The sequence below is a fragment of the Rattus rattus genome, chromosome 5 (genome assembly GCF_011064425.1).
Source record: "Rattus rattus isolate New Zealand chromosome 5, Rrattus_CSIRO_v1, whole genome shotgun sequence".
NCBI classification, from domain to species: domain Eukaryota; kingdom Metazoa; phylum Chordata; class Mammalia; order Rodentia; family Muridae; genus Rattus; species Rattus rattus.
In genome coordinates, this window is record NC_046158.1 from 91,188,288 (window position 1) to 91,206,332 (window position 18,045).

General features: G+C 40.9%; 1 protein-coding gene across 4 annotated transcripts in view; it reads right to left on the bottom strand.

The window, feature by feature from the left end:
- Positions 1-18,045, bottom strand: part of Ryr3 (ryanodine receptor 3) — a 528,612-nt gene that overhangs the window by 242,128 nt on the left and 268,439 nt on the right. For all 4 annotated transcript variants that reach the window (XR_004388016.1, XM_032903887.1, XM_032903885.1 and 1 more), the window contains exons 13-18: positions 14,493-14,661; positions 12,161-12,296; positions 11,684-11,779; positions 10,163-10,281; positions 4,659-4,792; positions 2,855-3,096 (exon numbers count right to left, since the gene is read on the bottom strand). Coding sequence is in view for 3 of the 4 variants with exons in the window: in XM_032903887.1 (XP_032759778.1) it covers positions 2,855-3,096; positions 4,659-4,792; positions 10,163-10,281; positions 11,684-11,779; positions 12,161-12,296; positions 14,493-14,661 (896 nt within the window). In the remaining variant the exon portion in view is untranslated. The remainder of the gene's footprint in view (positions 1-2,854; positions 3,097-4,658; positions 4,793-10,162; positions 10,282-11,683; positions 11,780-12,160; positions 12,297-14,492; positions 14,662-18,045) is intronic.

Consider the following 18,045-nt stretch of genomic DNA (forward strand, 5'->3'; position numbering starts at 1 on the left):
AACCACTCCAAGAAGCATGTCACCAGAATCTCAGATGACACAGGTTATTAATATCAGGTAGCTAGAATATGGTCTAAGGCAACGGTTCTCAACCTTTGGGTTGCAGCCCTATGAGGGTCAAACAACCTTTCACAGGGGTCCTCTAAGGCCATCAGAACCTCAGAGATTTACATTACTACTTATAGCAGTAGCCATTTACAGTCATGAAGTAGCAATGAAATTAATTTTATGGTTGGGGTCACCACCACATGAGGAACTGTACTAAATGGTCACAAGCATTAGGAAGGTTGGGGACCAGTGGTCTAATGGAAGAAGGAGAATGTGACGGGTATGCACTTCTCAGTTACACAAGAAAATTCAGTATGTAGTTTCATTTTGTAGAGAAATATTTCTTTCATACTGAATTTAAGAAGACTGTATCATGGCTCCTCTGTAAGAAATATGCCCCACAATGCTTCTGTGTGGCATTTTTATCAAGCACACATCATCTCCAACTGCAATTCTTAAGGAAAGACAGACAATATATGCTTTGGACAATAAGCAGTAGAGGTACTTACAGTGAAAACTCTAGAGTTAGTCTTGCGTTTTTCATCCAGGCAGAAATAACCCATTCCTTCATATTTATGGGCCATGGTTATGTATGGCAAAATCATCAGTATTTATCTTCTTAAAAAGTCTCGAATTTTTTTAGATTAACATTAACTTACAGATGCTAACAAGCATGACTTGAGGCAGCATGCAGTGTTAAGGCCCTGGCCTTGATGATCTAATCAGATCAGGAGCCTTCCCAGGGTTACTGACTATATTTCTTGGTGTCTTTTTGTATCAGTGTCTGTTTCTGTAACATGAGTTCAGTATTTGCTACCTTAAAGGTCATTATGACATTACAGCATGTGTCTCACTACCCACTAAATAAAGCAGATTATTGCCAATGTGCGTATTCAAAAACCCTAACAACCCTATTTGAAATAAGGACTGATAGATACATGCCAAGGGCTAGCCACGGCATCGGAGTAGACTGAGGCAGGCAAGCAATGGATGGTGTAGGCAATTGCAAGGGCAAACCTTGGTTTTGTGAGGGCAAACCTGCTTACTTTTGGTAATATTTCCCTTTCTAAACTCTTCACTACGCTGTAGCCAAACTCTGCTGACTTCCGGTGATTAACACCTGCTGTTAGCAGCTAAGGAAGGATTAAGTAAAGAAGTTGGCTACTCCAATTCTTTGTTCTTTGTCTCACAGGTCCCTGGCTGATCAGGCAAGAGGCTCAGAGTTTGTTAACTCTTTGTGAGCCAGAAAGAAAGGGAAAAATAAAAAAGCACATGTGCAACACACACAGACACACACGCACGCACGCACGTACGCACGCACGCACGCACACACACACTCATTCACTCTGTATGAAACAGAAATAGAGGCTCCATTTTACCTTTATTTTCTGTTTTCACTATATATACTTTCTCTAAAAAAAAATCACCTCATACAGCTATCATGTAGAACTGTTACAGCCGGATAATTAATTACATTTTTTCTAAATACATTTAAATTCCAATAAATTCATAGTAAGTTTATAGCACTAATTCATGTCATAGATTGATACAGTTTAAAGAGTGACAACAGAATTGTTTACATGTCTTTCCATCTCATTAAACATTCATCATCTGTTACTAGTCCCCCATCGGTTTATTATAAATTTAAAGCTATATGTTTTATGTCACAAGTTAGCATGGTTTTGTCAAGAGACAAATCATCTGCCTTGTGTCTTATTATTTTGAAGTTTTGTATAAATAAACTAGTCAATATTTCATTTTTTGTCCTTGTACCTACAATAAATTGTCCATTCCCAGTTTACAGCTTTTAGTTACCAGGTAATGGTCCTATGCCTTACCTGGAAGGAACGCTTTCCTTTATCATAAGTTTGTTCCAAGCCTGTTTTCTGTTTCTTGTACAATCAGCCCATGACACATGAGGGTTTACAGAACTCTTATTTGCTTTTACACTGTAGAGGACTTGAAATTACTTGTATAAATCTAGGAACTCTATAAAATCATTATTAGGAATTATAAAATCATCAATTTGTCTCCACAGCATTACTACACGAGAGTACACCTTCATGCTGATCTGCATAAAATCTGCCCAATAGAGTGGGCCAATACCCAGTAACTATTAGACCATGTAATAGTGACAGGAAAGGCATGTCAACAGCAAGAAGCAATTCTGGGATGAAGTCTCCTGGGACCTTGCCTCACAGAGCTCACCCATCACAGCCATGTAAAATGGTGTCCCATCTCCAGAAAATTCACTTGTATGTCTTTAGCCTTCCTAAATGACTTTTGATAGATACCGGCACTTAATATATCAAATACTTTTCTTATTGCTGTGATCGAATATCTCCGAGACCGGAAGGCAGGGCTTATATTTGTTTACAGCTATCTTATCGGGGAGGCATGCTAGTGGGTGGATCTGTGGAAGCGAGAACAAATGGCAGATGCTTGTTAATATACCACTTGACCAGAAGTAGTGTCCCCAGTGACCTATTTCCTCTAGCTTGATACTATCTCAATTTCTCAAAAAAGTGCCCTTAGCTGGTAACCAAGAATTCAAGCATATGTACCTGTGATGGGCATTTTACACTTAAATTGTAAAAGTGATCTGTGTTGTGTGACGTAGCTGTGAACTCCCAGAATAAAGCAATAGATAAAACTTATTTAAACTTGATGCTTTTTCCACCCAACAATCTCCATCATTGTTCAAGCGATTCAAGCATTTCCATCATTTCAACTCAAAGTGAACACCGTGAGGCTCAATAATCTTCAGCAATAAAACAGAAGGTGGAAGCCTTCACAAGGTACTCACCTGACCAGAGATGAAGCCCATCAAAGCCATAGGAGTACAGGTCATCACCAACACCGTTGCCTCCCCATCCTTCTCCACCTCCAGGGTATGGGGCATAGCCTGAAGAGGAGGCCCAGCCCACCCGCAGATGTGTGGGCTCTGCTGTTAGGAAAGGCTCCACTTGGTCGATAATTAACTCAAAGTACCACTTCTTGTACTGGGGTGAACCTTCAGCAACTCCAAGGAAGATGTTTGGTCGGATACTGAAATTAAACATGGGACAGGCTGCTTCTGCAGAGAGCAAATAACTGAAAAACAAGTTGAACCAGACCCAGAAGGAGGCATTGGCCCAGTTACACCTAGGTCAGAGCCTTTTAACCTTTTGTTTGTTTGTTTGTTATTGAATAACCTTCAGCAATTGGCCAAGCTTGTAGTGGGCAATATAAGGGCATCAGTGACTTCTTATAAAATATAAAGATTTTTTTAAAAAAAATTAACTCAAGGCAAGGCATTTATTGAATGCCGACCATGTGCAACAATGCTGTAAATATTATAAGGGTCGCATCATCACCAACCTTTGTGTCTTTCTGTAAGTAACATCATTTATATGAACTCCATCTTCTGATACACAAGCTTAAATACAATCATTTTCAAATTAGTAGTTTTGTTCCCTAAGCATATTTCATACTTTAAAGCATTAAGAAGTTACTATTAGCCAACCTTGTTAAGTATGGAAAGGCAACTAAGGGTTTTCAATGTCTGGATTATGCAAGAGCGACTCTCTTTGGGCTTGGGTATGTTCTACTTGAGATGGACACATGTAAATGAGGCTGTATTAAGATGTATGTTAAGAAGGAGGATCTGGCCAGGCAGTGGCCAGCACTTTAATCCCAGCACTCAGGATGCTGGTGGATCTCTGAGTTTGAGGCTAGCCTGGTCTACAGAGTGAGTTCCAGAACGGTCAGGACTGTATACAGAATCCCTGTCTTAAAAAACAAACAAAACAAAACAAACAAACAAATAAAAAACCCCACCCACCAAACAAACAAAAAACCAGGAAGAAGAGGAGGAGGAAGAGGAGGAGGAGTTAGAAGGAAGAAGAGGAGGAAGAGAAGGAGGAAGGAAGAGGAGGGAGGAAGAAGAGAAGGGAGCAGGAGGAGTTAGAAGGAGGAGGAGGAAGGGAAGGAGGAGGAGGAGAGAGAGGAGGAGGAGGGGGAGGAGGAGGAGAAGGAAAAGGAAAAGAGGAAGAGGAAGAGGAAGAAGAGAATGATTTGTGTGATTTCCGAGGTTTGTATGTTGCTCTGTACTATGGAAGAAGTTTTTCCCCTCACTACTGTGGGTCAGAATGTGGATCAGATGGAAAATAGAAAAGGCACATAAAGCCTACCAGGTTAAGGCCCAGAGAGCTTGCTTGTGTCCCATGTGGCCACAGGTAGGGACCAGTGGGCTTGAAGGTTTGGTTGGGCCTGTCTTGACCCTCATAGGTTATCAGCCAGGTAAATACCCATGTGCCCTTGAATGTAAGCAACTGTAGTAACAACTTGGGTCATGCGTCATATAAAATGTTTTAGAATGATAGTATACAAAAACATTAATATATCATGAAGTAATAAAGGTACATTCATTTTAAAACAAAACTTCTTCAGTCATTTGAATGTACTTATCTTCCTTTCTCGGCTTTTTAACTTTAAAGGTTATTTTCCAAAATTCCCCTTAAAGAGGCATACAGAGTATACCTTTGTTTGGTCTTAGCTTGAACTCCAATAACGTCCTTTTTCCTATCAAGATACACACTCGGCATCTGGAATAACACTAGTGACCTTACCTGGTGACATCATTAATTAGCCGTGTCTGCAGAAGCAGGTTCCTTCGGGGTAGTAGGTTGTCACAGATCAGATTCTGGTTGGCTCTTACTGCAACCCCATTGCAGAGACAGAGGGAGCACAGGACATCAAGAACCTGCAGGAGGACATACCCAGCTCTAAACCTGAGCTCCAAGGGGAAGCGTACAATGTACAGAAACTTATCATCACTACATAGATACCCCACACATGTAGGGTATGGATAAGTGATGGGTATATGGAAAACTAGCCTAGAGCTATGAGAGCCTTACTCAGTAGGAGAGACCGATGTTAAAGAGGCTGCTGCTACTGCTTAGAAAATGAGGCTCAGAATTCTTCTAGACCCATCACCTCACTCTTTTACTCCGTCTCTCCAGACTATGCTTGCCATCTGTGGTCAAATTCTATTAGAGTCACAGCTTAGACTATGGAGATAAACTGTCCAGCCAGGATTAGGACTAGGGTATGGCGAAATTCCTAAGGCACCAAGTCCAGTCACAACTCACTTGCCCAGTCATTAAATCAAATCCTTTCCACAGGGCTGGCCATCCAACTTCACACTTAGCCGGCCCATGTGCTTTGCACCGAGGTGCTCAGGTTTTGGGGGTGATGAACATTCAGGGCCCATTTGCTTAGGATCTGGAATGCAGCAGGATTGGGAATCCCATGCATCAGTGTAGTCCCCTGTTCTTGGATATCTTACTGTGATATCATCAGAGTACATGACGATTCATACATTCCTGGAAACCAATGTTCAAAGTGTTCTACCTACTCTCTTCCTTCCGTCTGGGAGGACAGCAAATCTGCAAGAGCCTATGGGATTCATAAATCTGAGAGACTTGACACCAAGCCCCTGTGGCTATTTCCAGCTGCCTAGTAAGTGGAAATGGTCCTCTGCCTCCACTCCTTCTCCATGCTGTCTTCAGCCCTGCCCTATCTCATTCTGATGCATCCCCTTACATTCAGATTTTGTGTTTGTACCCTGGCAGAGCAAACAGTGCTGGGGCAGGCACTACTCCTATCTCCTCTACAGGGAGGAATGTGCAAATAGCTGATAAATAACAGCCACACTGTGGCTGTCTGGCCACAGTGACAGGGAAGTGGGCAAATACATTTCAGTCTTTCCAAGTGGCCACAGAAGACTCAGCACTTGGTGAGGTCGGGTACCTTAAGATCGTTGATAGCATTTGTGTCCATAATTCTCACAAACCAATTTTCCACCTGACTCCCTGAGTGTCAATTTCATTCTAGACAAATACAGAGCACATTTATGGGACACACAGAAAAAGAAGCCCCGAGGCAGCTTTCCAGGACACTCGTACCATTACCACTTCATGACAGATATTGGCTGTGGAGATTCGAAATGCAGAGGGTGATTTCTCATTCTAAGTAAAGAGCCATGGATGGCCAGAAAATTAAATACTTTCCATCTGGTCTATCATACACTTTCATCTGTTTTCCTTGGAGTGATAGCTGCGGGGACCTTGCTTTGGTAGCCAGAGCAAAAGCTGAGCTTAATTCATATACAATGAGAAAAGCAAAGTGAAATAAAGACGGCACGAAACGTACAGCCTGATAGATCAATGCCTCATCTATAAACTGGTGACTCCATAAAGATGCTCACTTGGCAAGACTTTTAGATGGCATTTCTTCATGTATTACTGGGGAATAGGGACGTACTTCTTTCTAAGAGTATTTAAATGGGTTCTCTTCGGTGAGAAGAGGGTGTACACGGGACTGCACCACAAGAACTCACAGGCATTTTGCCTAGAGAACATCTGCGCTTGCTAATTTCTCAGCAGCCCTAGGAAGCTTGCATGGCGAGGTAGGTTCTGCTGAGTGTCCCTCAGACTCTGCATCTTTGTTTTCCTGAGCTGACAGGAGGTCTACTTTGCAGGTGTATGGGTTGTCATATAACTTAGTTCAGCTTAAGAACAGTTGGGTCGATGAATGACATTCCTCAAACTCTTTTCTCATTGATCCCTGTTCTCCTTCCCTCTGCCTACAGATCCAATTCAGAATTAACAGCACCCGGAACACCATTCTCAGATTCTTGGGCTGGCAGCACTGACATCACTTGGGAGCTTACTAGAAACAAAGATGCACAGATTTCCCCTGCTCTTTTTTATTTTAATCAGCATCCAGTAAGTTTTATAAAATGGATGTTTTACTATGTCATAGTATCCCCTACCCCAACTCTAAAGCGAAGCCTTGATGTTAAAAGATATTCCAGCGATGTCTAGATTTGTGAGTACATGGTGTCTAGCAAAGCCCCCAAGAGAGCATGTGTCTCTGAATAGACACAGGATGGAGCCCTGCGACTGATGGGCTGTATGCTGAGTCCCTGAATGCAGGCTTGTCTTAGACTTCAGCTTCTCTAATCACTGGGACACTTTTAAAATTATAATCATTTTTATCACTGATACCACAGTTTGTCCATTAGCCACCCAATGACCCTTCTCTCCTTCACTCGATATGGGAAATACACACTTACATGGGGATCCTACTTTAAAGAAAAAAATTCACACTACACGTCAACACAACACATTCGGATGCTGTATTGTCACTAGTCTTTATGTGTAAAGCACATTCACTGTAAAACGCAAACTATTTCTAGCTTGCGATCTCTGTGTCAAGTTACATATTTGAAAAAAAAAAAGCAGCGTTTCCAGCTCCCTGGGATCATATTTTTCTCCCTGAGGATGAGAGCTGAGTGGTTGGGAGTCATTCTCTGCTGTAGTAGCTGCCAGGAAACAACTGACTGTAGGAGCTATGGAGCAACGGTGTGGGAGTTAATGATTTGTTTACTTACATTCTGTCCTTCGCCAACACAAACTAAACTTTTGATTCTGATTCATTCTTTCCAGGGACCAATGAGATTACTATTTTACCATATATTTTTCTCACAAGTGACTCAAAATTATTATGAAATGAAAATGATAATAAAAATATTTATCTGTGACAAGTTTGAGCCAAGTCATTAGGGAAGCAAGTAGATAAGTGCATCATTATGATTTTACTAATAACTGCAAGCTCTGAGGGAAAATATAGGATAAATGCTATAATTTTTAGCAATTATTCTTTTTGTCAAACAAATCAGTGCTAGTGACAATGTTTCTCTCTGTTGATTTCCCTTTTGTTCTGTAATATAAGCCATGCGTGCAGCCTCTCATCAATTCAAGGTGAGACAGAGGCCGATTAGGGGCCTGTTCACTTAGTAATTTTGTTTATTAAACATTTGACAAGCATATATGGACGCCTGTATTATTAGACATATGATCTTGATCCTGTAGTGTTCACAAATAGTATTTATCATGAGGTAACTTACAATGGGCCAGAGAAATAGTCTGTGAGAAATAACCAGAGTGAAATGAAAATTCAGACAGTTGTTATAAAAAAGTTGTGTAAGAGCAGAGGTGATGAGATCAATTACAACTGGGATTTTGAAGGAGTGGCACTTAAATGAAGCTTTGAAGATTGAACTAAAAGTTTTAATGTTGCTTTTTAATTGACAAGAGAAGAATGCTGATAGCTCCCGGAAACTTTGGAAGTGAGGAGGGGCAGAGGCTCTACGAGAATAAAGTCCCTGGGAGGTCAACAGGAAGAGTGCATTCAAATCGGATGGAGAGGATCCTACGACCCATCTTTCTCGTGTTTTCACCAAGATTGTGTTCTTCCCCTATGACTTTTGATCTCAGATTCAAATAAGAAGCAATGCTTTCTCCATAGAGACTCAGTGAACAACTTAAAAAGGATGGAAGGAAGTGGACATGAAACCCGTGCTCTACTCATACCCAGTCTAGATTCTAAGCAAATGACAGGTGGTGTGATGGGACAAGAGTGGATTCTCAGCTTCCACTCTATACAGAAACTCTTAAAGGACACGTTCAAGAGTGATGGGTCCCTCAAGCTTCAGTGTTAGCATATAGTGTCTAATTGCACTTTAAAGAGTCTTGTATTTAGGTAATTCTAAAACAAAAACTAAGCTCCTCCCAGAACACTTAGGCTATGAAGCCAATGTTCACAACCTTGAGCTTGAGTTACTGGCAGAAAATGAAAGCATTTAGTTCTAGCATGCTTTGAACTTTTTGCCTCTGCCAAGTGGAAATAATAATACTATCACCTCAGAGGGGCATGGCTAAGATAAAGAGGATGTATGTGAACATAGAAAGTGGTCCTGACACTCCATGAGTGCAAAAGCTATTTGTCCCCGCCTTCATCACATCATCCTCCAAAGATAACTGCTTAGGTTCCCTGAGACTCTACAGTTCTATGTATTGTTAGTCACTGTCTTTATAGAAAACTTTCAAATGTTGGGGCTACAGAAATCACAGAAGGATGGATAGAGGGAGACATCATTGACTTTTTCTAAGCAAAAATGAAATGTAAGAATAGTCTGGTCTACATTCAGGTCTTTACAAAACTACCCTCAAGACACTAGTGATACTTTGAGCCTACACTTTTCTTTAAAAATAAAGTCTGCAGTCACACCCATCTATCAAATCTATCAAATATAAAAATAGGGTATGCTTGGTGAGATTTTGTTTTAAAAGTGTTTTTCTGTTTAGTCTCAGGAATAGTGCTCCCACTACCTTGGCTTCCCAGGCCTCTGTTTTCTCAACTGTGGAATGGACAGAATATTTGTCAAGTTGTCATTAAATGCCATCCAATTGATGCCTTTTGGATGTAGGAAGTTGGGAGGAAGCTGGCTATTTTTAAAGTGCTTCATTTGGAATCACTGTAGCAGGCTCTAAGGTAATGAAACCAGGGCAACCCTCCTTTATATGGCTTCTCTGTCTTCAGTGCTAGACGGCAGCTCAAGCCATTTGTTACTTATGTGCCTATCAATAATTCTGACTACATTTTGCAGACAGGGAGGAATATGTTGGAATGTATAGGAGTTGTACTAAGGCTCAAGCCTCATGCTTGTTTTTGATTTACCATGTTCAAGAAAGCAATTACAGACCCCACATATTTTTCTTCTTTGCCAAGCAATTTCACAGATGTTAAGGGCCATAGCTTTTCTGCTTCCTCAGGCCATTGCATATCGTGCAGTCAGTGCTGCACAGCTCCTTTTCCTGGACTGAGACACGTCCCAAAATATAGTTCCCTTCCTACCAAATAATGGCAGGCGAGAGCAAGGGACTCAGCTTTACCCCCTCTAATCTGTGAAAGCATAGCTGGACATTGAGATCCCACACTGCTAAACTCACAGGTCCTAGAGTGAGAGCCCCACAGTGAGGTGTATGCTAAAGTCTAATGATGACAGGATGTGCTTAGGGAGCTGTGGAAACTCTCACCTAAGATCCAGTAAGGCTGTCTATCTGGGACTGTATCTATAGATTTTCAGAATCCCAGTTTCCCAAAGCTTTTGCAAAAGTCAGACAAGAGACTATGCATCACTCTTCCAGCTAGAATGGGTATTAGTGTGAGGGAAAGGAAAGGCAAGAAAATAAACCAATGGGAGTGGCCTCTCTTCCATACCCACCTTGTGATTCCGCCCGTGCTTATCCAGTAGGGAGATGATGGACTTGATGTGGCCCTCTGCTATTAGGTTTAAGGCTTCTGGGCTTTCAATCAAGATGCAGTGCAAGACCTCCAAGATACCTGCATGAATGGTATGGCAATTATTTGCCCATCCAGCAAGTGGCAGAACTGGCCAAAAACAAATGTAAAGGGAGCATCCTCCGGGGCCAGATGCCACAGCACATTGACTCTACTAAATCTTCCCATGCAGAAGAGAGATGTAGTCATTTCTGGTAGATTTCAGGGGCCCTTCAATTTAGAGGTAAGTTTACTTCAAAACTAACTTAATCCTCCCTTCCCTGGACAGTAGCATGATCTTTATAAAATAGAGTAAAGTGCCTATAAAGTAGAATTCTTAAATTCACCAAATCAGACAGTACTTTATTTAAATACACATAAGCAGCTGCCTAACTTATTACAGTTTCTAAAGACCATGCCAGTAGCTTAGAAAGATTCTGGCTTTGTCCCCAGGTAAGTGTCTTTTTCCCCCCTAAGAACTGGGATTAGTTGTTATTTCCAATGTCTTCGTGTAGCAATAGTTTGAGCTTGAGAAACAGAGACTGTTGGACCCCATTGGCACAGTGGATGGTTTTCTATGTCAAGACTTGGGGCCTAAGGTAAGCTAATATTTCTGTAGCATGGCACATACAATATTAAAATCACGATGAGAACCCAAGGGAAGTCGTTGGTCAAGAGCCTCACTGGTTTTATTTTTAAAAGTTCCTTGATTCTGTTTTATTCAATCAAGGTATTCTTAACTCGTCCTGAAATATAATTTCGCCAACAAAAGGCGGCACTGGAGAAAAGGAACACTTAAAATGATGTGAGCAGGACAGAGGTCCTTGGGGGACTGCCTCTTGGCTGCTTTCCTCAAGCACCTGCCACCTCTAGAATGTAAGAAAAGCATCAAAACCCTGCAGCTTCCCAGAGGACCCACACACCTGCCGTGTGCACTCATTTTAGAAGACGCAAATTTCTCAGCCTTGTGGGGTCATTATTTACCTATGACTATAATGCTCATGTTTTCCGAGAGTCATCAGGAGGGTCCATAGATGTGATATTTGAGGAGTAGGTGAGTGAGGATTATTTACTCTTAAATTAAAAAGTCATTCTTTCATTCTACTAAGCTACTAGGGGTTTATGCCAAGTACCCAGAAAATGGGAGAGCAGGAGGAGGCCAGTATTACTGGGTGGAAGGCCATCGAGTGAAGCCAAAGGCACTGAGTGAAAAGTTAAACAAAAGAGGAAGGATTTACAGAAGTCCAAGTTAGAGTCTGTTAAATAAAGGCCTAGTCTTGCCAGGAGGCTTCCAACTTTATTTTATTTTATTTTTGTTAGATTGAGGATTTTTGGTCACCAAATGGTAAATATTCAATTCTGTTTTTATTTCTGCAAAAGGGAAAAAAATTGATCTTCTCCAGTTAAAGATTTTTTTTTGTTTGTTTGTTTTTTGTTTTGTTTTGTCGTTGTTGTTAATTCTTACCTGAGGAAGATTCTAATCTGTCCAACTTACTAATTAACCAATCAAGGTTATTGGAGAATTGAGCACAGTTGTTTCTGTTTCCACGAATGAGAGCGGCTGAAACCGGAAAAAAAAAATCATCACACAGGTTAAAGGACAGAATGATGGGGCGGGAGCTTGGAAAGCGGTCGAATGATTGACAAGCTTAGCTCCTAAAAGGTCCTGAATGGGCAATCTTACCCTGTCCGGTCCTGTGACACAGGCTCATCCCTACACTAAGGAGAATTAAATCTATCACTTACGCCCTCCCATGGAATTCTGCTATGTACACCACGGCTGATGACCTAATTTGCAAAGTACAGTAAGCTACTAGTTAACAATGATTGGCCAGGTTAGGGTAGAATATTTAACAGCTTCCAAAGACTCCCAAGTTTCAAGTCAACATCCCATAGAGCCTTGCACATCTTACCCGGTGATAGGCACTGCAGGAGAACTCACCTAGTAATTTGTATAGCAGGTTCAGAATCTCTTTCCAGGCCATGCCGTTCTCTTCCCTGACGATCCCTGCAAAGTGTGCTACACTGTTGTAGATGTTTAATCGATCGATGCAGTTCAGTACAAGGGCCAGCATCCCCTGAGGAGAGATGAGGAAGAGCTCAGCCTCCCTGATGGATCCCTCAGCTCTTTCTCCTCCCATATCCATCACCTAAAACTAACAGTTCTTAGACGCCAACAGATTTCCATGGTGCCAGTGGAGTTTTTTCTTCTTAAAAACAAAATACACATTTTTTATGCCTCATAGACTTAAATAACATCTATTTGTGGAATGAGTCAGCAGTCTCTTGTGACAGGTTTGTCCCCATGTGCTGCGTTTAACTCAGTCCAAGGACACAGCAAGGAAGATGGAGTGTGAATGAGAGAGACACACACTTTCCTCCTGTCTGATGGGAAATGATTGTGACTCAGCCACAACTGCCCTGGCAATAGCACCTACTTTTATGCCTAAACCTCAAATTTAAGAAGTCTCATTCATACTATGATTTTTGATTTTGTGGTTGTTTTTTTTAATGGGACTTCTGTTTGTCTCTGCATCTGTTTGCATTTCCTGGGCATTCTCTAGCCCCAACCCCCCAGAAGTGTGTGTGTGTGTGTGTGTGTGTGTGTGTGTGTGTGTGTATGTGTTGTATGTGTGTGTATGTGTGTGTATGTGTGTGTGTTGTGTGTGTAGTGTGTGTGTTTGTTGTATATGTTGTGGGGTGTTGGCGGGGAGGGAGGAGGGTGGGGTGTGTTGTGGGTTTTGGTGTGTGTGTGGTGTGTGTGTGTGTTGTGTGTTTGTGCCTTGTGTATGTGTGTGTGTTTTTTTGTGTTTTTGTGTTTGTACTTTGTATGTGTGTATGTGTGTGTGTGCACCTTGTGTATGTATCTTGTGTATGTGCCTTGTGTATGTGCCTTGTGTGTGTGTATGTGTGTGTGTGTGTTTGTATGTGTGTGTGTTGTGTGTTTGTTGTGTTTGTTGTGTGTGTGTGTGTGTGTGTTTGTGTGTGTTGTGTGTTGTGTGTGTGCATTGTGTGTGTTGTATGTGTGTGTTGTGTGTGTGTATTGTGTGTGTGTGTATTGTGTATGTTGTATGTGTGTATGTTGTGTGTGTATGTGTGTGTGTTGTATGTGTCTATATATGTGTCTCTTTTTCCTGTTTGTTTAGTTTGTCCTGTTCTGCTTTTTTTTAATTTTTAATTTTTAGTTGCCCTTTTGTTTGGGGGGGGGTGGATTTGGGGGAAAGGATCTAGGAGTTGGAGGGAGTGGTAACTATGATGAGAAAAAATTGTATGAAAAAATATTTTCAATTAAAAAAAGAAATTCATGTATTGCCACCAGACAATCATATTCACTTTCCTACTCCTAGGTAGAGTTCAGAGTCAACAAAACCTGAAGAGAAACTTCAACCCCTTTTGGGCATTTTTACAAGAGGAAGCCACCCCATGAAAACATCTGTGCCTAGGAGGAGATGGTGAACGTCCTTTCAGTAGTCTGTAGTTCTGCAGAAGGCTTCTAGGCTCTGGTTTACTTAGATATGAAGACTGAAAATCCCATAGCAATAAATTTGGATGAACCTCCAGGTATAGAGTGCTGGAGAAGTTCCCCACAGCCTAATAGCACCAGATCATCATGCCCAAGTTCAGAGAAGGCTCTCACTTGTCTAAGGTCATCTGCAGTTGGGAATAGAGTTAGAATGGCCTGAGTCTTAGGACACCACATTATTTAATATTTCCCTCACATTCACTCCCTGCCCCAAAGACTCAGATGTTCACTGTCATGTGTATCCTTCAAACCCGTTTTCCAAACCCTTCTGTTGTGGGTGAATATAAGCATTTACATTTTTCAATGTGGTTTCCTAGGTAATTCTGACGTATCCCAGAATTTGTGGATCACAACCAACAGCATGTAATAACAAGCTGATTTATTGTATGTGGACTCTTTACACAGATTGCAATGAAGCATTAAATCCTAAACAGTTTGACTGTGCCAACCGTCACTAATATACCAGTGGTGGTTGTCAGGAATACCAAGCCCCAGTACATCCTTTTCTTTCTAGCTTCTGGAAGCTTCTTTTTCTCAAGTCTGCTCATAAATGTGTGTATACCTATAGACAAGGCTAAGCTGCAGTCATAAGGATATTTCATCTCTGAATGCAAGGAAAATAAACCAATGAACCAATGAACCAACCAACCAACCAACCAACCAACCAATCAATCAATCAATCAAACAACCAATTGGTCTCTCTCTCTCTCTCTCTCTCTCTCTCTCTCTCTCTCTCTCTCTCTGGATTTACCTCTTCCTTGAAAAGATTCTGTCTGTTTTTTAGAGAGCGGAGCTTATTCTGTTTGTCTTCGTGCTGCATCTCCTCCTCTGGTGGCTGGAAGTAGGCTATCAAGTCTTGTAGGGTCTGCAGGACCTCTTCTATTGGCAAGGCCACAGGGGCAGCTGTGCGATTGTTTCCACTAAAAAGCCATGAGATGACATTGCTCAGTTACTAGGCACTAGCAGGGCCATGACTAAGGTCTATTGGGTCCTCACTCTCTTCAACCCCACACTGGGCACAGTGAGCTGCTTGCTGAGGTAGTCATTGCACCAACAACCACAAGCTGAAATTTGCCCAGCAACTCCGCAGCAGGAGACAATATTTGTATTCATTCACAGCTCTTTCATAAACAAGGAGACATGATTCCTTTTGGCACATTTATTTTCAAGCAACTTACAGTTTATTGCATTGCTATGCTTAGCACTCGGCACCAAACAGGCCTTTACGGAGTGTCTAATGATGATTTCTGTATAATCTAAAGAGGGAATGTCAACTGTGGTCATCAGGATGATGGTTGGTTTCTATCTGGAACATATGGTTCCCTTCATTCACCCCATCCGTCTGTCACACTTCCTCTCTAAATAAGCACATTTGGAAACATAACAAAGGTACTAATCTACAATACTGTTATTTCAAACTATGCCACCTTCACAGAACAGATAAGTCACAAGGTTGGGGGAGGCGAGGGACTGTCTCTTCATTTCCATTGCCTTCTCTCTTTCCTATGCACTTCCTCTCTCCAAGCGTCTTCGGATGCATCTGTATATAGTTTTGCAATTTGCATATGTGCACGTGCTTGCTTTCTGTCTTCTGAGTGTTAATGTCACTTTACTCTGTGGATCTGTTTTCCACCTTTGGATCTTGCTCCCCTTGGATTCTCTCTGCACATGCCCCCTCTCTCTGGCTCTCAGCATTATCCCTCTCAGTTCCAGGGTCTACCTAGCTTGGCTTCTGCTCCTTGATGCTAAACTCAAGGGACCACTGTCAATAGCTTCCCCTCATGCATATGTCTGGGAGTCTCTATCTACCACACCGTTCATCTGTCCTCCCGCACAGTTCCTAGCCATTGTATGAAGGGGAAAGAAAAAACCTGAAGGAATTTTAACTTTCCTTCCTCACTACTCTTTTGCTGTGTCCCTATTCTACAGCTGCTGCATACGTACTGTTGGCTTCTCAGAAGGGATGGAGACAAGAGCCTCCTTCCAAATTCCTTTTCTCTTTCATTTCCTAGCTGTTGTAATGTTGGCACCTCTGCTGCATGGCTTTATTTGACATTAGTTCTTTCTTCTAAAAGATACTGTGGTGGCTGAGAAAGTAAGAGCTCTGTTGGGGCGAAGTGTCTATCATCTGTCATCTATCTATCTATCTATCTATCTATCTATCTATCTATCTATCTACCTGGAAGTGTTTAATTTTTTAAATACACAAACCTTGGTAAGAACAGTAGGAGGCTATTGACTTTTAGATTAGGGATGCTTTTCAGTCAGTTTCAGGACAAAGACTTCCAATGAAGAAGGGCAGGTCAAGAGCAAGAACTAGCCCGGGTCCATGTTATCTATTTGTGTCTGGGTGAATATGGGGCCTCAGGAAGATACAAAGTCAACTCCAAGACTGAACTGTCAACTGCTTAAATATCCAATGTAATTTGCAGCCAAACATAGATCCATCGGTGAATGTTCTTAGACCGGAAATGCTAAAGGAAGCACCCAGGCTGAAGTTAATGACTCCAAACAGAAGGTAAAGATAACACGAAGAAATAGGGAGACAGGTGGGAAGGCATTATAATAAAACAAGGATTTAAATGTAATGTTCTGGTTTTGGTCCTCTAATTGATTCAAGAAACTGTTCTGTAAGACAGTCATTATAAAATTGTGCTGCTAGGCTTCTAACAGACAAAGATATCACCATGGCAATGTTACCACAACGGAGGAGGGAGAAAATAGAACAATATTAGAATAAGGTTGCTTTACTTAAGTTAGTATGAATTTGAAATAGGTTATTTCAAGTTAAATACACATCTGTATTACTGAGAAAAACACACTAAAGACAAAAATAAGAGTTCTCCAAAGCTGAACAGTATATTAGAAATATATATTTAACCCCAAAGAAGGCAGTAAAAGACAGAACAAAAGGGTGAAGCAAAAAACAGACAAATCACAATTATAAATATAAAGATCAACATAATTAAATGTAAGTGCATTAAGCACACTGATACAAAGAACAATGGTCAGACTTGATCTGAAGGAAAAACAATCCAGTAATTGCAATGTCCAGGACACATAACTGAGCATGAAAGCCAGAGAGGAGGTAAAAGCCTGGGTGTGAGAGAGCGGCCAGTGCCTCAACCAAAGCTGTGACCCTGAGGGGCTCCACAAAGATGAGTGAAGAGCATTTGTAGAGAAGGCAATCTATCATCTCAATAGAGCCAACTTCTCAAGACAATGTACACATAATAAAAATGAGCACTTGACAGCAACGATCAGAACACAGGAAGCAAGACAAACAGCCTGAGTGTGGAGACAAATTCTGTAACAGAAATGTCAATACCTTATTCTCAATCACTTAAAACCATAAATCTTATCAGCAAAGGATTAGAATGCAGGGCAAAGAAAGAGTATTTGACAAAAATCTAATACCCATTCAAGACAAAAACACAATGAGTTTCTAGAAACAGATAGCTTGATAAAGGACATTTACAAAGACCCTACAGAAGATACTGAGCTTAGCGATTAAAAAACAAAAACAAAGCAAAACAACAAAAACAGCAAATACCTTGATGTTTTCCTCCTAAGATTTGAAATAAAACAAGAATATCTGCTCACTACATCATCATTACATACTGTACTGGATGTTCCAACCAGCACAAGCTTTGGGGTTTGGGAGCCAAATAAAGTATATTCCTACTGAAGACTCTCTTTATTCATAGATGACCAGATCTTGTAGGTAGAAAACTCTGAAAAATCTACATTATAACAAAGCCCCTAGAATTAAAAAACAATATAAATGCTGTTCTGGATACAGGATTAACATTTTAATAATGATATATGTCTATAAAGAGTAATGAATAATCTGAACTGAAATTTAAAATACAAATTTCACCTCCAAAAGAATTAAAAAGACATAAATGCCTAGGAATAAGTTGCACAAAAGCAATACAAGAAGATACACACACTGACAACCTCAGCTGTTTTTCCAAGACAACTGGAGAATATATGAATGGAGAGGCAGTCCGCATTTGTGCACTGCTAAGCATTACTAAGGGAACAAACCTTCCAAAGCTAATCCACAGATTAACTGCAGTTTCTAGACATGTCCCAGAAGGGTTTTATAAATTGAATTTTTTTCCAGAACTTGACAAATTCATCCTAAACTTCACATACAAAAGCAGAATATAAAAATTACTTTAAATGAGTTATAAAATTGAAGGATCCATGTTACATGATTTCAATACTATAGTATGTTTAATAAATCATTTTAGAATAATATTATGTATATGGATCAATTAAATAACGAAGAGACCTAT